This window comes from Hoplias malabaricus, chromosome 12 (assembly GCF_029633855.1).
Source record: "Hoplias malabaricus isolate fHopMal1 chromosome 12, fHopMal1.hap1, whole genome shotgun sequence".
Lineage (NCBI taxonomy): Eukaryota > Metazoa > Chordata > Actinopteri > Characiformes > Erythrinidae > Hoplias > Hoplias malabaricus.
The window spans coordinates 33,098,309-33,115,898 of NC_089811.1; the positions used below are offsets into that span (position 1 = coordinate 33,098,309).

Below are 17,590 nucleotides of genomic sequence, written 5' to 3' on the forward strand. Positions count from 1 at the left end.
CTACCATTCTGTCTCTGTTTCTAGTTTTCTATGTAGTGTCTGGCTTAGTTTAGCTGTGATTTTCTGTTTTGTACTCAGGTCCCTGTTCCTAGTAGTCACTGCATGTTCTTTATCATTTTATGTATTGCTCCTGTGTCTTTACCCAGAATGTATTTAGGTTCTCATGTTTTGTCTTGTTTTTAATTTTCTAGTCCTGGTTTCCCTATATCTCTTTTTGAGCTGTTTGGATTTTCTAAGTCTCTGTTCAATTTTAGTTTCTCTGTCTGCCCTCCCCAGTCTTTGTTTCTTAGTCCTCAGTCCTTATTTCTGTGTTTTGTGTCTCCTTGTTTTTCTTAAAGGATGTGTTTCTTGTTTGTATATTTCTGTTATTATTTAACTGGTGAATCACCTTCTTCTCATCTTCTGTTTCTTTCCTGTATTGTCTCAGTTAATCATTCTGTGCAATAAATGCAAGCATCTCTGCATGTACGTCTGCCTCCTCGTTTCTGTTCACCATGTATGACGATTCTCTTTTCACCACGCTTTGTGTCATTGCATGGAATTTTTCAGAAGAAAATTATTATTATTTAAAACAGCTTTGTTGATAATTTTGGCTATAATATAAACTGCATTCTGCATTGAGATTTAAAAATGTCATATTACATATTGCAATTGCAGTTAGTCAATTACTCTGAGTCGTGGCCTGACTAACAAATAACTGAAATCAGTTTATAGTTCCAGTTTTTATTTCTACTTCAGCATGTGGTAGAAGGCATGGGGTAAATATAGAAGACAACACAATGGCAGTTTGTGGACCACAGAAAGAAGCGCTGTCTTTTGTACTACAGAGCAGATTTATGAGCCAAACTTTAGCCATCAGGGCCTCCACACATACTTATGCAAATATCAAGCCAAGTCAAAGAAAAACACAAGGAAAAGAAACTAAAAATTTACAATAGAATAACTACACATGTAGGGTTCACATAAAGGAACATATTTACATTCCATTCCAGAAATCAATGGTTTAAATAAGTAGTTTTTCTCTATATATTAGATTTTGAAACATTTGTTTAGAGTTTCATACCATTTAGTCATGAGTGCATTAGTGAAATCAGATACTGATATTGATGAAATTGCATCATTCCAGACATCTCAGGTCCATTGATTCACATCTCAAATCTGTGAAGATTTATAACCTGCTAGCCCACCCTTGGCACTGAGCATGGGAGCAGCTTTTCAGGAGCGTCCCACTTCATGTCATGGTTTATAGTGGAGATTATATGAGCTGTGCAACAATATTTCCATGCCCACAGCTTGTCTCTGATCTCTGATTTTATTTGATGATGTTTAGATCACAAATTAGATTAAATATTTTGATTTTTTTCATTATACATGTGCTAGTGTGCTCTTGAGACAGATCTACCTATTAAAGAACTCAGTCGTACTATTCAGAACAGCCCTAATCTTGTTATCCTTCTCTCTCCGTACATTACAATCTGGATGGACTTATAATTATATAAATGTAATGTTGTGCAAATAATTAAAACCCTATTTGAGGACGTAGCATCCATGATTTCCAAGGAATCTTGATTTGTTGGACCACAGGACTCTTTTCTACTTTCCCTCAGTCCATCATGAATGAGCTTGGGCCCAGAGAAGGTAGTGGTGTTTATGGATCCTTTTTTTTATAAGATTTCTTTGCATTTGTGGATTTGTGGATGCAGGGACAAACTATACTCGCAGACTATGTTTTTGGAAGTATTGCATACAATAATTTCCAAAACAGAAATATGACTATTTTTAATTCACACAGACTGTCGTGGACAGTTGTGCCCACAATTATATAATCTCCATAGAAAAGCAAACAAAATGGACACTACTATTAATCTGTATATTATTTTAGCACATGATATGCTCAGTGGATCTGTGAAATGCCATTCTGTGGTGTCATGGGACTTCTAAACCTTTTGGGATGAATTTGAAGTGAGTTTTGTCATTCAAAACTTATCCAACATGATCCAACATCAGTACCTGACTTCACTAATGCCCCCATGGATGAATGCCATCAAAGAAGATATGCCATCAGATATTCACAGAATTGTTGTAACATCTAGTGTAAAGCCTTTATAGAGAGTAGAGGCTCATACTGCAGCAATGGGGGACAAATTATTAGCCTTGATTACAGAGGAAATGTTGGATTAGCAAGTGTCAAAATTTGCTTATATAATGAATAAGCAATATACATTCCCACTAGAGTAATTCATCATATAAAGATTGTGCCCCTCAAATATAACTCTCTACAGCAATTGCTAATGGCAACATTTGGACAACCAGGCTTACAGTGCATCACTATGGCACAGTAGATCAGTATCCCATATTTAATTAAGTGGAACTCTATATGTCTGAAAACTTATAATCATCCCCTGGTGGACTCTAAGAGCAGCTTTGACCATTGTTCTTGACTTGTACAAGAGTTCTTAATCCAGCCACAGCAAAGTGGAGTGCACACTATTTATTGATCATATAAACATTGACAATAGATGTAGTAGTCTGCATTTAATTCATTCATAACACACCATTAATGGAACAAGAATGGAAATGAGAGATAGCTGTGTTTATTTTCAGTGTTTTTAAAGCAGTGGGTGCATTTTCTTGCATTCAGCCAAAGATGTAGCCCTGTTTGATGTGTTTATATGATTTAATATGTTTAAATACAGTGACTCAACTCACCAACTCACCATATTGTCTCAGGGTGAGATGAGGGCACTCTCATTGTCACTCTCACTCACACCCTGACTCAATTTTTCTCCCTCTCTCTTTCTTCCACTTACTCCCTTTCTCTCACTCTTTCTCATACACTTTTTATACCACATTCTCTCTCTCTCTCTCTCTCTCTCTCTCTCTCTCTCTCTCTCTCTCTCTCAACCCTGTCACTCCAGTACCTTAATTATTCTACGTTTATTGTAGATTTTAAAATGGTGTTAATTTCATATGCCACATTTCATCTCCAGGATTATTTTAATTTGACACATCTCTTCAAGTGGCAATGCACATGAGTGTATATGTCCAACAGTCTCATACTGTCTATACTTTTTGTCACATTAACGTTCTCGTTTTCTGTTTATATTCTCTCTCTAAGTGCCAAGTTTCACACCCTGCATTGCTACTGCAGAGTATCATCATTGGTCATGTGACCTGAGCTGCAAGCCAGCAGACCTTTGCTGAGTCAGCACAGACAGATCCAACAGCCCATTACCTTATTCAGCAGCATCCATGCAACCACATTCTTTCTCCCTCACTCTCTCTCTCTCACTCTCTCTCTTGCTCTCTCTCTCTCACTGTTCCCATTACACACACAAATCCTTTTTTATGTATTCCCCCTTGATAGATTTTTCTTTAGCAAATCCAGATGGACACATCCTGCAGTCACTTCAACAAAAAGGAATCTCACTCCCCATTCATTAAATTCTGTAGTGTAGTTTTTTCATGCACTCTCCACTTTATTTCTATCTTACCTCATAATGAAATTCAACAACACCACATTCACTCACCCATCCAACATTTCTGCACAATGCTTCAAATGATTTCACTGGCCAAAATCTGCCTCATTATAGTAAACACACAAGTCAAAAGCTCATGCATATAATACAGTTTTAGAAACAGAATGGTTGTTCATCCAGAAATGTGACTGCAGCATACCTTCATGCTCCCTCAGAATAGTAATTCCTAACTTTTCATTCATTGCTGTGTTTTTTAGGACACAATAAAGCATAGCTATGTGGGGTAATATGTGCTGGATTTAACTCAGAACACTAGGCCATAAGAACAGAGCAGTAACACTTACCTTTGATAGGATGGGTTTGCCATCCTCAAAGTGAATCTCCACATAATCAGAGGACAGTAGGTCACTGTAACACACACAAAAGGACACATTAAGATTTCCTCCATCTGTGTGCTTGCATATTAGTCAGGGAAAAAGTCTTACTGCTTAGTGTTTGTAAAAACTGTAAATAAACCGAATGCTATAAATGTAAATGTCATGGAGTCTGAATAAACTGCAACACAAAACAAAGAAAAATGGACCCAAAAATACAGTTTAGAAATCCAAGTTGCTTTGGTAATGTCCTAAAACTTTCACTAGGACAAAAAGCAAATGTAAATTTTCCTCTCTGTCTTTCACTGTCCCATAATGAAATTTATAAATAAAATTGTTCAGCTGTCCCTCCCTGCTTCAGATTTCTTCCCTGATTTCTCTGATAAAAATACCCTAACACAAGAGCTTATGCATATGCTACACTCTTCATAACATTAGGGTTATTTACTAAAAAATGCTTAATTGTTTATTTAGGATCCCACAAAATAGTAGTTCGTCCTTTATCATATCGTTGTGTTGTTTAAGGCAAACCTTCAACATAGAGAACAATTTAATTTACATTCCTAAAGGCCTCGTTCCCAATTTTAATTTGAAAAAAAAAAAACACTTTTTATAAAAATCTGAGGATGTTTCCTCACCATTTGCTGCTCTCCAGTCTGTTTGCTGTTTTAATGTGTTTACGAAGCCCCAGTGTCTGTAAATGGGTGAAAAAAAGAAGGGTCTCAGTACGATATGCTAACATTTCTCTCTCTGTGCTCACTGCAGCGAAGTGGCATTGGTATGTGTTAGAGTTATGTAACTGCAGACATTGAGAAGCATTAGCCGAGATTAGGATACCGCTATATTCCTGCTCCATAGGTGGGTAATTTTTACTTATTTTTGCTGTAGTTATTGTTGTTAACTTTTGCTGTGTTGTGAAGACAGGTGATGGAAAGAATCTCCGCAGACACGGTTAAAGGCGTAAATACATTTTTATTTACAGAAACAGTGTCTTGCGGGTTCTTAAGGATCCCGTGAGAGGAATGTTCAATTCAGCGCTCAAATTCTCTCTCTCCTCTCTTGGCTAGGACCCCGATCTATATGGTTCTTTCTCCTTTAAAATATGGTGAACGTAGAGGTTGGTCTACATTTTCATGTTTAAGGGACTAAGGGAGGGGTAACATTTATAGTCTCCTACCCTTACTGACAGCTTATCCTAAACATTTCTCTCTGTGGAGCACAGACACAGAGCATGCGTCTAAACCTATAGAACAGTGAACATTTCTTAATACTGCGCTTAAGGCCTTATGTTTAAATATACTTCATTATTACTTAAGGTGGAACTGACTTTTAATTTGTGAGAGTGCTAACTGCATGAAATTAAATACAGACCGAAAGTGCTACAAAACTAAAGTCTAGTAAAAAAATAGTTCCTGTGGCAGTTCAAAGAGTAACAAAAACCTACAGACAAGTTAAACTTTAAACAGATACAAACTTTCTTAAACTTTCGGTTCCACTTTAAAAGATGAGCTTCTGAACATAAACAATCAACGTATTCCCCCACAATCGTAGATGTTGACTATAAATATGTATATTCATACATTTGAATGAAGCATTAGAAGGTTGTGTTCTCTATATCACTTAACTTGATGCAGTATCATATAACTGAAGTTTTTAACTGTAAAAGTAGCAGCATTTCAGTGGGGATAAGATGGCTTCTGCTAAAAGAGCATCACTGGGTTCAGACCATGTTAGTCAGTGAGGTCCATTAGGTCAGGTCAGGTTAGGTCAGGTCAGTGAGATCCATTTGTCTGGAAAAAAAAAACAGCTCTGCTGTTCTATAGCTCAATGCTCCAGGGATTTATACCCCCTTAGCTAATGCTTGGATCTTAGACAGAACACCTTAATCTCATGTGTGACGCTTCCAGAGAATCCCATTCAACGTGTTATACGTTTTCCATGGAGATTACAACGAATGTCTATGTTCACAATGGGTTCAAGTAGCTGAAATAACTTATAAAGAATACACAAGTTCTTACATGCTTAACACCTAGACATTAATAAACACCAGCTTTACACCACACAGCAGATGATATTCCTTACAGGTGATACTCAAATGAACTACACAATATACAGAATGCAAGACAGAAGACCATTACAAAATTCAATATACACAAGATGTATATCACAATGCATCAATTCAGGCAGATGACATGTCATGGTCAAAAGTGCAAGCATGATGTAATGAAATTATAACCATACAGCAGCAGATATCATATGACTATGTACACCCATGTAAACACACACATGTGAACACACCTACATCACTAGATGTTCACTGGCCTTTAAGTTGCCACTGAGTGCCTTTGTCCATTATTACAAACATTTATGGACTAGTAAAGCAATCATTACAGACGGTATCTCAGGACTATAAGAAACTTTAATCATGCCATTGATCTAAGAGTCTCTGGTCCAGAACACATTCACACTGCATTTTCTTGATTTTCTTACATATGTAGAAGCTAATTAACAACTTGTTCAATGCAATAAAGCATTCAAAAGTATTTCAGAAGATAAATATTTCAATAGAATTAATACATTAAATATTATAAAATCATTGTCATATTTTATAAAGAGTTACCTTCCAAAATGCTGTACATTAATGTTTAACAAATTTGGAAGTATTTAAATAGACCCAAAGCTGGAACATACATAATGGCAAACACATGTATATGTCTTTATAAAAGTAGTAATCATAATAAAGCAATGATATTTTTGTCTGTGTCATTTATTAGAAATAAAATCAAATATTTACATTTTGAAACGAATATATAATCACTTGAACTAACTCAGTGTGTGCCCTGCCAGTTTGCCAAGCCTGGTATACCTCCAGCATAGGGCATCCAGGGGGCATTTTGAACCTCCTCAGCTGGCTCCTCTCAATGAGAAGGCTCAACTCCAAATTTCTCCCAGAATGCAGAACTTCTCACCCAATCAGTGTGTTTTTGTGCCTGTCAACCTACCAGAGAAATTCTTTTTGGCTGCTTGTTTTATTTATTTATTTATTTATTTTTATCATTACCCAAAGCTTATGATCATATGTAAATGTTGGGACATAGATCGACTGGTAAACTGCCAGTGTTGCTTTATGGCTCAGCTCCCTTTTCAGCACTACAGCCAGATACATGGCAGTATTATTACAGCTGCTGCATCTAACACAATCCCTCTTCCCATCATTCCTGAACAAGACCTCAAGTTACTCAAACTCCTTCGCTTGAGATTGGATTTCACCCACAGAACAGACGCAGCACAAAATCTGTCTGGGAGATACACATGGTCTCAGATTTGGAAGTGATGATCCACATACCGACCAGTCCACATTCAGCTACCAGAGGTACTTGCTTGAGGACTCTGTATGAAGAAGCCAGAAAGACAACACTGTCTGCAAAAAGCAGTGATGACACATCCCAAGTGCCCTGAAAGAAGCCCTCTAGTGTCAATGTATGCCTTGCAATATCATGAACAGGAAAGTAGACAAGGCAATACTATGGCTGACGTGCTTCTGCAGTAATGCATGGATCGGTGGAGCAATGGCTCTGGACTGGCAAACCAGTGTGGCGGTCCCTGTTTTTAAAAAAGGGCACTGGTTATTGTGTGCCAGTTTTTGAGCTATCCAGCTTCTCAGCTTTCCTGGGAAAGCCAATGTCAGGGGACTGAAACAGGGAATTCTTCCATTGTTTGAACCTGAGATTTAAAAAAAAAAATCTATTGATTTCTGCCCATGGAATTGCATACCGACTCTTTACACTTTGGCAATAATAATTGAAGGGATATTGTGGGTCTGGGGAAGGCATATGTTTGTGTTCCACATAGTGCCAGGTCGCTGAGGTGAGCCATTTGTCCTTGTTCTCTCAGAGTGTGAGCTGTGTTCACATTCATAGTGTTATGTCAGGCTTCTTCAGTGTGGGTGTTTCACATCCACCAAAAATACTTTGCAATAGCTTGTGCTCAAGTGGCACAATGCCGCAGATCCATTATCCAAAAATTATATCATTATAACACATATCTCTCTGCAACACTAAAGATGTATTGTGTGTTGATTGTATTTTTTTTGTCTGAATGCATCAGAGGTTTATCAATAAATGGTTACATTCACAGACATTAACTGTAATGAAGCACATGAGTATGGTATCAGTTGAATGTACTATGTGCACATGTGTTTATGTGTGTGTGTGAGTATGTGTGTGTTAGAGTGGAGGTGTTGGAGAGTGTAGTTGCATGTAAAAAAAGGTGTAATTAATATTGGTGCTCTGGGCTGGATTCACCTTCACTCTTATGTCCCTAACAAACCCAAGTCTGACTCAGTGAGCCAGCACACACACACACACACACACACACTCATGCAAGCAAGCACTCACACACGCACACACTGAAAAAATGTAACAACACACTCTTTTCCTAGCAGATTGCTCACTTTAAAGGAAATGCACTTTTTGCCGCAGAGATGTTTTTTCTTTAACCTTGTAGAAGTGACTTCTCCCATAATCATGTGATATTTGTCTGAGATTTCTAAAAGGCTCAACTCTTTAAACCTTAAAGCCAGTGAGCCCATATTTCATCACTTCACTCTCAGATCTGTATATGACAGGGCAGCAGTAATGTTGGAGTTCCCCAAAGCTAATCTCTTTATGTATAATTCCACTTTAAATCCCCCTTTTAATTAAATCACAGTTTTCTCTATAAATGTAATCAGCAACATATCCGGATGTTTCTAGATAAGTTATAAAGGTATACTGAAGCCTCAGCTAATTTAATCAAGACCATCAAAGATCAAGCAGCAGGAAAGAAACAAGGTATGACCTAACATGGAGCTTTCATCATCACTGTTTGCAATGGCAAATAAAATCATAACAATAATATTTCTGCTTAGATAAGAAAACATGAATTAACATGCCTCAAAATCACCATAAGACAAATTCATCCAATTCCCCCATTTAAAAGCCTTAATCTATAAGGTAAACCTCACTTCAGTAATTACACAACTTACAGTAGTGTGCCATTCAAAAGTCAGAAATCAACCTTGCAATTATTTACTTTCCAGTCAAAACCACCAGTACATACTTACAAACATACATTACATACTGTTGTCAGCATGAGAAAACATGCATGAATAAAAAACAGAAAATTATACAAAATCGACAAAAAGTAATTATACAATTAAATAGTATATCATTATTTTGCTATTATATAAAGTTTTGTTATCCATCCATCCATCCATTATCTGTAAGCGCTTATCCAATTCAGGGTCACGGTGGGTCCAGAGCCTATCTGGAATCATTGGGCGCAAGGCGGGAATACACCCTGGAGGGGGCGCCAGTCCTTCACAGGGCAACACACACACTCAAACATTCACACCTATGGTCACTTTTGAGTCACCAATCAACCTAACAACGTGTGTTTTTGGACTTTGGGAGGAAACCGGAGCACCCGGAGGAAACCCACGTGGACATGGGGAGAACACATAAAGTACTGTTAGTTGAAGCTTATTTTTAAGAGACTTGTTTTTAGATTTTTGCCTTTTAGCTTTTCCACAGTTCAGTCTTGGATGCCTCTCCTTCTCCTGTCTGTTAAATATAGAAGCTTTAGAAACTGCATATATTGTAATCTACCAGGTATTACATGGTTGTAAGTCCCATTTTTTCTCAATTATTTGTTTATTTTTCTAACTCTAGTTTCTCTCTCCTTTTCCTTTGACTATCCCCTCCTTATGCATATAGAATCCTGTCATATTCCTCTACTATATACTATAATGGTTGCTTTGACTAGATCTGTGGTCACTGGCTTTTGCTTTTGCAAATGTTTGATTTAAATGTGTACATCATTTTCACCATTATAACCATCTTTAGTTTGTCCATTTAAATCACTGGCTTATTTATAATGGTACAACAAATCTTATACACTAATGACAATGGAACAATAGATAAGAATACAAACTGGCTGCACGTTTTCAGTATTGGGTATTTAAGAGGTTAACATAGCTGCAGGTCCCTGTGTTCCTCTGCAGCACTGCAGAAAGCCTCCCAGAGCAGAGGTCTGAAGTGGCTGAGTGAGGGGTAATTTTAGCACACAGCTACAGAGAGGGAGATGTGTAGGACTAAGCAGAATTGTGCTGCACAGGTGCATTGAGGGGAGCAAAAACCACTAGCTGCATGTAGAGCGAGCGAGAGAGGAGAGAGAGAGAGAGAGAGAGAAAGAGAGAGAGAGCTATATTTAGATTAGTGATTCTGTGCAGACACAACAACAAAAAAAAGGAAAGAAGACATTTTTATTATCATATGTTGCTCCTTATTGGCTCACGAGACCTAATGGGGATTCTCTTAAAATTTCTTACATGAATCAAAATCTAACAAACAGGAGACATGAGTCAAAGGAGAGACAATGGAGAGATGTATGTTAGCAAATCTGTGTAACTTCACTGAATTCTCAATTACAAATGAGATGCATCTTTCCTAAGCAGCAGAATTAGGTTAAAATTGGGTTAAAATTGTTTTTTGTTTTTTTTGCCATATGATATTTTACATCTTATCCTGTGATTAATTACAGTGGGGGTCACACAGCACTAAACTCCATACATTTAATGAACCAGAATTAACACTAATTCCCTTTCATTACTACAGTCTTCAGACCCCAGTTAAAGTTACTATTCCCTTATATTACTACAGTCATTAGAGAAGCTAAAAAATGCATTATAAGCCACATATACGGAGTAAAGCTAGAGCAGAGACAGAAAACCAGTCCTTTAACCAGAGCATCTCTTCAGCATATCAATTAAAGCATACACTGACAGTGACATGCTTCTTTCTCTATTCAATTACAGTAATCAGAGTGGCTCTGGACTCCAGACCAGCAGAAAGCTCCTGTCTGTACCGCAATACCACACAACAGTGAACAATGTCAATTCAATAAGACAGTACTAGTAATTTTGAGCGTCACAGAATCAGTAAGACAATAACAGTACTGCACATCCGCATGTATGTAGAACATGCACCAGCTCATCTAACTGATGTGTCATAATTGCAGAATTGTACATATTGCTTAAAAACACTAGTATCTCTAAAATAGTTACAATACAGGATCCAGCAATAACTCTCTGTACTTCTAATGTAAGTTCATGTAAATATATTTTACTCGAGGTTTTGGTGCATTTCTGCTCGTCCACTCTTCATGAGAGTAGTTCTAATTTTTAGCAGGTCATTATTTTTAATAAAATAATTTTTGTCATGACATCTTTAGCACAGCAACAAAACATAAATGTATTTTACAACATTTTTTACATATCGTACGGAAATGATCCTGCCTTAAAGCTAATTCTGCCAAAAATATTCTTTAAGTATTAAATAAGGTAAAGAACAAACAAAAATTGCAAATGGTTTTGTGGACCTAAACATGATTTAATATGACAGTTATTATCATGGCTAAAACAGTCAGACAAGATAATCAAAGAATAATGTGGTGCAGTAGACCAAATAAACTCTTATTCCACAGTGGTTTAAAGAGAACGTCTACAACTATGGGGAACTGCAGTTATCTCTGGTTTGTTTACATTCAGAAGCTATGCGTCTTTTATGGTGGAACAACTGTTGTTGTACATAGCTAAAGTTTTAGTAGTCTGTACGTTTTTAGTCACTGTTTGAATTTCCACAGAAACTGATTTGTAACTTTTTAAACACGTTGGAATTGTTTAGTTTTTTAGCAAAACTAAAGTTATTTATTTCTTTACTTCATGCATTTAGCAGTCTCCTGAACCCTAGAGTGGTTCCTCATTAAATAATCTGAAGCAGCAAAAATAAGTCAATATTACACATCTATGGATCAGGAATAGCAACATCATTATCTCTTTTCGTTATTTTAAATGTTTGGAAGGCTCTTTGCCATTTTTCTGCCATGAGAAGAGAGAGAGGAAGCGTAGCATGTCTGACCAAGCCACCAGGGCCTCATAAACAAATTAGACCAGTTCCAGCGCACAAACAGATTGGAGAGCATCAAATGTTGAAGAAACATCTGAAATTTTTTAAAAGTGTTGTATGATTACAATTGTGAACATCACCTTTAATGCAGCCTATGGAGTTTAATCAGTCACCATACAGACATAATCCTTAATGTCCATGGGTGACATAGCTAACACAGGGTATTCAAGCCCACACACTCCTAAAAGAGACCTCTAGAAGGAATCAGCTACTTTTTGGTCTTTAAATAATGAGGATATAGCCCATCTATTATTGATCAGGCAATGACAATGTGAAACTTAACAGACTCTGCGTCATGTATTATATATATATATATATATATATATATATATATACATTTCGATAAAACAATTCAGATTTCCAATATCAGGGCATTGGTATGTTTTGGTAGTGAGGCTATATCAAGCTCTGTACTATACTGGAAAATATACATATTAGTGCTAGGCTAATATAAAAGTCTAATAGGATATTTCAAGATGATTGTACATCATTGAGCTAAGAGTGTCACAGACCATACTTACTTATTTAATGTAAGGTCCAGTATGAATCTGGACCCAAAGGCCTCAATCTGAAAAGTGACTTGGGCCAAATGGACCGCCTATGAAAAAAAGATGCTTTTAGTTGGTTGTCACTTTAAGATCTCAGTTCAGCAAATAACACAGACCATTAAACATATGCCCTAATGCATTCTTTAGCATTTACATTAGCATTTTTACAGTAATATGGGCTATGCAGCCTGCCAAGGAGACCAGCTGCAGCCAGCTGTAAGGGGACAAGGTGAAGTCTAACCACCAAGCAAAACATACTGCAGTCTACAAGGTTTCCACATCACTAGTACAAATGTTATCTTCACGTGACCACTGAAAGCATAATGTTGAACCATTACCATTTGATTGTAATTTTGCTCAAATCAGTTTTTTAAACAGAGACAAAACCAAAAATTGCACTTACCAGGCCCTGCTGACCGGTGGTCCTGGCCCAGGTGTTGAGGTTATGGTAGGTGCTTTCTGAGTTCTCGTTCATGTAGTAGATGAGACGTGAGGGGTATGTGATGGTGTGTTCGACCTCCTGACTGCTCCTGTTCTGTGTGTTTGCTGGTGCAGTGGCGTCCTGCTCCACCCGCACTGAAACAGCATCCTCCCCAGGATCACTCTCCACTGACACACAGAGCAAATACATCATTATTGTCTGGGCAATCACTATAGAGGGCATTAGAAAATATGCACACAATCTAACATAGTCTGGCACAGTCTGCCAAAAGAAAAGAAATGCAGTGAATTGTTCAAAATATGTAAATGTATATAGATAGTTCAGTGCATAGAGCATAAACAGCTTCTTGGTCCCTGTATAATGAACGGCATATGAGCCAACGCTATCTACACCCATAGATTGTGATTCCAGGTTTATTTATTTCCATTTAACATTTATATTTAAACAGTAATTAATGCACTGTCCATATGTGTCTCACTGACATGCACTTAGTTTGAAATATGGCTTCCTGTTCAATGACTCTAAAACACCCTTGAGCATTGAAGAGCCACCATATTCCATTTTAAATGATGATAGTCATAAAGTATAATGTGATGCTTGTCATCATACACTAATATTATCTTACAAACATTCTAACATATGAAAAAATGGTCACTGTCTTGTCCATCATTATTCCCAGAGGACTGCCTGAATTCTAAAGTCACTTTCTGCTTGTAATAATGAACAAAAGCACACTCCTCTTCCTCTCATCACCACTTAGGACACTTTGCTGTCCTGGGGATCTTCACACAGAATGTCCTTGCCGTAACACAGCATAGAACAAAAACCCTCCCCCAACGGTACAACACTAGCAAACAATTAGTCTCTAGCTTTATAAAGACTGTCAGTCGTGATATGGAGCTCTTTCCAGTTCCCAATGGCTATTCGTAATGTTGTTAAAGGTTAATTACGTACCCAGCGCCGCTGTGGTGATGGACGAGCTGAGTCTGGAAACGAGGACGCGCACGAGTAAAAGGGAGAGACACCTCAACCACATGATTCATAGCTGTGTGTTTGGAGCGCGTTGTGTTAACATAAGGATGCTGCAAGACTATTCATGGTTCTGTGTGTGGAGGTGATGGACAGTTGTCCTGGACAAGGATGTAGTCAGCTGCCGGAGGATAAGTGAGAGTCTGTCAGGACGCTATGGGTTTGTTAAATTTCCCACCCGTATTATGGCAAGCCCCGCCTTTTGCTCAGGGATTGGCTATTGGTGTCCACGCGTCCTGTGGTGTGATTGGCCTGAAGGGAACCTGTTTCCGCACACTTTTTTCGGACAAGCCCTCCGTGCTACTACAGGATGGGAGTATGAATATTATCCATTATTTTGGAAAAAGGTCTATCAGCACACACTCCAGTCAGATGTGTATATGAATATCATGAAATGCCTCCATTTTAAAATAATTGTTTTATTATGTATACATATTTTTATTGATTTTTAAAAGCGATTTGACAATACCTTTGTACTTTTTTTGCTTTTTGAGTCAATAAAGCCTACACAGAGTCTTCTGCCTTAAATTTGAGAGTAAATACTATTAGCCAATCAAAGAATAGGAGGCGGGACTATCTTCGGATACGGGTGGGAAACAATAATAGTGCACTGCTTATGCGCGTGATGTTACTGTGCAAGTTGTGCGCGGGGTTTGTGCGGGATTTGTTTTGTTTTCTGGATAAACTGTTATTTTTTTTTTAAATGAAGAATGAATGAAGTACTGAAATGCATTTTTCACATCGCCCTTAAAGGAGCAAGGAAGATTTTTACCGTAATTTTGAACACAATTTCTCCTTACATTCTGGCTAAAATAATACATTCATTCACTATTTAATTTTTCTTTTGTAACCACTTCATCCTGTTCAGGATGTTCCACAATCTCTGGGCTCAAGGCAGGAACACATGGGACATGGTGCCAGGCCATCAGAGGGGAACTAAAAAATACATTTAAAAATATTTGGATATGAAAAGGAGAAGCAGGTAATACAAATAAGGAAAAATAAAAACGAAAGACTTTATTATGTAATTATGAGGCAGACATCATTAGACAAAAGAAGATATTTATTCAGACGAGCTGTTATTCTCTGTCCAGTAGCATTTGTTCCTGGTCAGAGCAAATGTGACATTAGTGAAACATCTCAAAACGGACTGGCACCCCCTTCATGGTGTGTTCCCACCTTGCGCCTAGTGATTCTGGGTAGGCTCTGGACCCACCGCGACCCTGAACTGGATAAGCGGCTACAGACAATGTATGAATGAATTAAAACAAATGTCAAAATTTCATACCATGCAGAATAATGTGGCATTTCTTCTTTTGTACCATCAATGGGTTAAAACTGTCAAAGCATTATTAAACACACGTTTTGGATTAATACTGGTTTACAAGGTTGTTTTGCCTGACTCTTTGCTTGTGTTTGACATTTACTTTGATGATTCAAATTTTTTTCAATTATGTTTTTTCCTGAAGAATGTTGGCAAACCAATCAAAGTTTCCTGTGTTTTTGGGGTCATGAAGCAGTGCAACATCTGTTTTTCTGTTCTCCTAATCTGAATAGTAAGTCTGTCCCTTTTGTTAATATCAGGATTATAGGTTTCTGCATAAAAGGCTGCATATTAATTGGGGTTGTCTGGATATTTACATTTGTCCATTATTTAAAGTCTAGTTTAGAGTTGTTCATAAGGACATATGCCATTCTAGAGACACTTATCTAGTCAGAATGGATCACAATAATGACTATAGTTCAGATGTTCAAAAATCAATGTCACTTAAAAAAAAAAAAGGTTACCAACATGTTTACCTGTGTTTTAGGGATTGTAAAATAATTTAGAGTTTGACTCAGTATCACTCAACACTCTACATGTTCTACATGTACCACAGATGTTCTAAAGTTCAGAGTCCATTATTAGATTTACAGTGCACCATGTTAACTGAATAACCAATATTCATTTTTGGACTGCTGCAGGAAAACCAGAGCGCCCAGTAGAAGCTCAAGCAGACGTGGGGACAACACACAAAAGTCCTCACAGTGTGACAAGAATAAAACCCAGGAACCTAGGGAGCTGTGGCCATGTAATAGTCATTCTACTTTCAGTGATTTTTCAGGAAAAAAACTTTCTAAATGTAAGAACTCTCAGTCTCATGAATAGAATTTGGATTAGTTTGTCATAGTTACTGTATAATTCATTGTACATACTGAATAATAAGCCATAAGAGTAATTACCGAATAGTACTGTACAAACACAGTGTAAGGGGTTAAATCAGACTGTATGGCAAATTTATGTTAATATGGGTTTTAGATAATATTTTAGCAAGGATTTTTCCAAAGCTACACTCTACACAAAAGACTGTACTAGGGCTTGGTCAAATATTTTGTTTTGAAGATTTCTGTCAATTTTACTGCAGTAAACTAATGAGTGTAGCTTATAAAGTTAAGTAGCAGACATGCTTATTACTCTGTCATCAAGCTCTCATTAAAGGTCTGTCCAAGGCTTGTTCCAGGGCTTGTTGTTTGTGTGTTTAACACTAAGGTTCTGTGTGTAGTGGGGTGTAACCAGGCTGAGGCAGTATTTTACACACGTGGGCTTGTTCTCTGAGTCAAACACCGAAACACCCCCTCCACCCCCAACATACACACACGCACACACACACACACAAACATACACACACACAAACATACACACACACACACACACAAAAACATACATATTCCAGACCTCACACATCCACATTCTGAAAACAGGCCTTGAGCGAAATGCCAGTTTCTACCACCCATATCCAAGCAAATATTAAATGCATAAATAAATACATTTTTTAAAAATGAATGGTTGGACTGGACTCATATGTAAGCAGTTCCACTGTGACTGACCCCTCTCTCCCCAGGAGCTCTCCTGCTGCAGGGCAGAGCGAAGTATGCCAATGTGGATGCTTTTAAGAGGTTCAAAGGAAGAGAACAAGTTGCTATGTGATGAATCAGACACTTCAAACACATGCTTTAAATTACAAGTACTGATGATAGAGAATATGTTTATGGTTCTATGCTGTGCAATATGTCTTCAATATAACCAGACTAAGAAAGTGTGCATGCCATGGATACATTTAAACTAAACCAAAAACAGGAAATAAACTCTTTAAGGCACACAACTGGGTTTTAAAAGCACTGTAATACATTGGAAACTGTGGAAACATAACACTGTGTGTACCATTAGTGAACCAAAAACAAGTGTCTGTTTTTCTGACATTGTATCATCTATCAGCAAAGGACTGTTTGTTATATAACAGACTAATATCACTCACTTGAAAATTAAGCATGCATGAGTGGAACTGACTAAAAAGTTTTAAGAGATTCTGAATTGAGTTTACTGTCTTATCCAAGGTAAAAACTGAAACGTGTGTGTGTGTGTGTGTGTGTGTGTAGAAATAAACATTAACTAAGATAACAGGGCATATGTTTTATTAATCAAGCAGTGACAGTTCATGTGTACTCATTTCTTCACAAATATACTTGCACATAATTAACATGCATGGACTATGAAAAATACAACAACCCTTTGTACTGATATTCAGAACACCACCAAAACTATTTGCTAGCTAAAAGACGTATAAGACTCTGTATTTCTGAGTTTATCTGCAATAAACCTAATATAACATTCAAAATCATCATAAAACCATGTCGCAGACATGATAATATGTTCATAAACATTTTATTTAAT

At 37.3% G+C, this 17,590-nt stretch overlaps 1 protein-coding gene across 3 annotated transcripts in view; it reads right to left on the minus strand.

Moving 5' to 3' along the window:
* The window catches only part of LOC136710402 (disintegrin and metalloproteinase domain-containing protein 23), a 36,313-nt gene extending 22,324 nt beyond the window's left edge, over positions 1-13,989 (minus strand). For all 3 annotated transcript variants that reach the window (XM_066685902.1, XM_066685900.1, XM_066685901.1), the window contains exons 1-4: positions 13,804-13,989; positions 12,811-13,016; positions 12,381-12,457; positions 3,824-3,887 (exon numbers count right to left, since the gene is read on the minus strand). In XM_066685902.1, the coding sequence (XP_066541999.1) occupies positions 3,824-3,887; positions 12,381-12,457; positions 12,811-13,016; positions 13,804-13,885 (429 nt within the window). In that variant the 5' untranslated portion in view covers positions 13,886-13,989. The remainder of the gene's footprint in view (positions 1-3,823; positions 3,888-12,380; positions 12,458-12,810; positions 13,017-13,803) is intronic.
* Between the last annotated feature and the right edge of the window lie 3,601 nt (positions 13,990-17,590).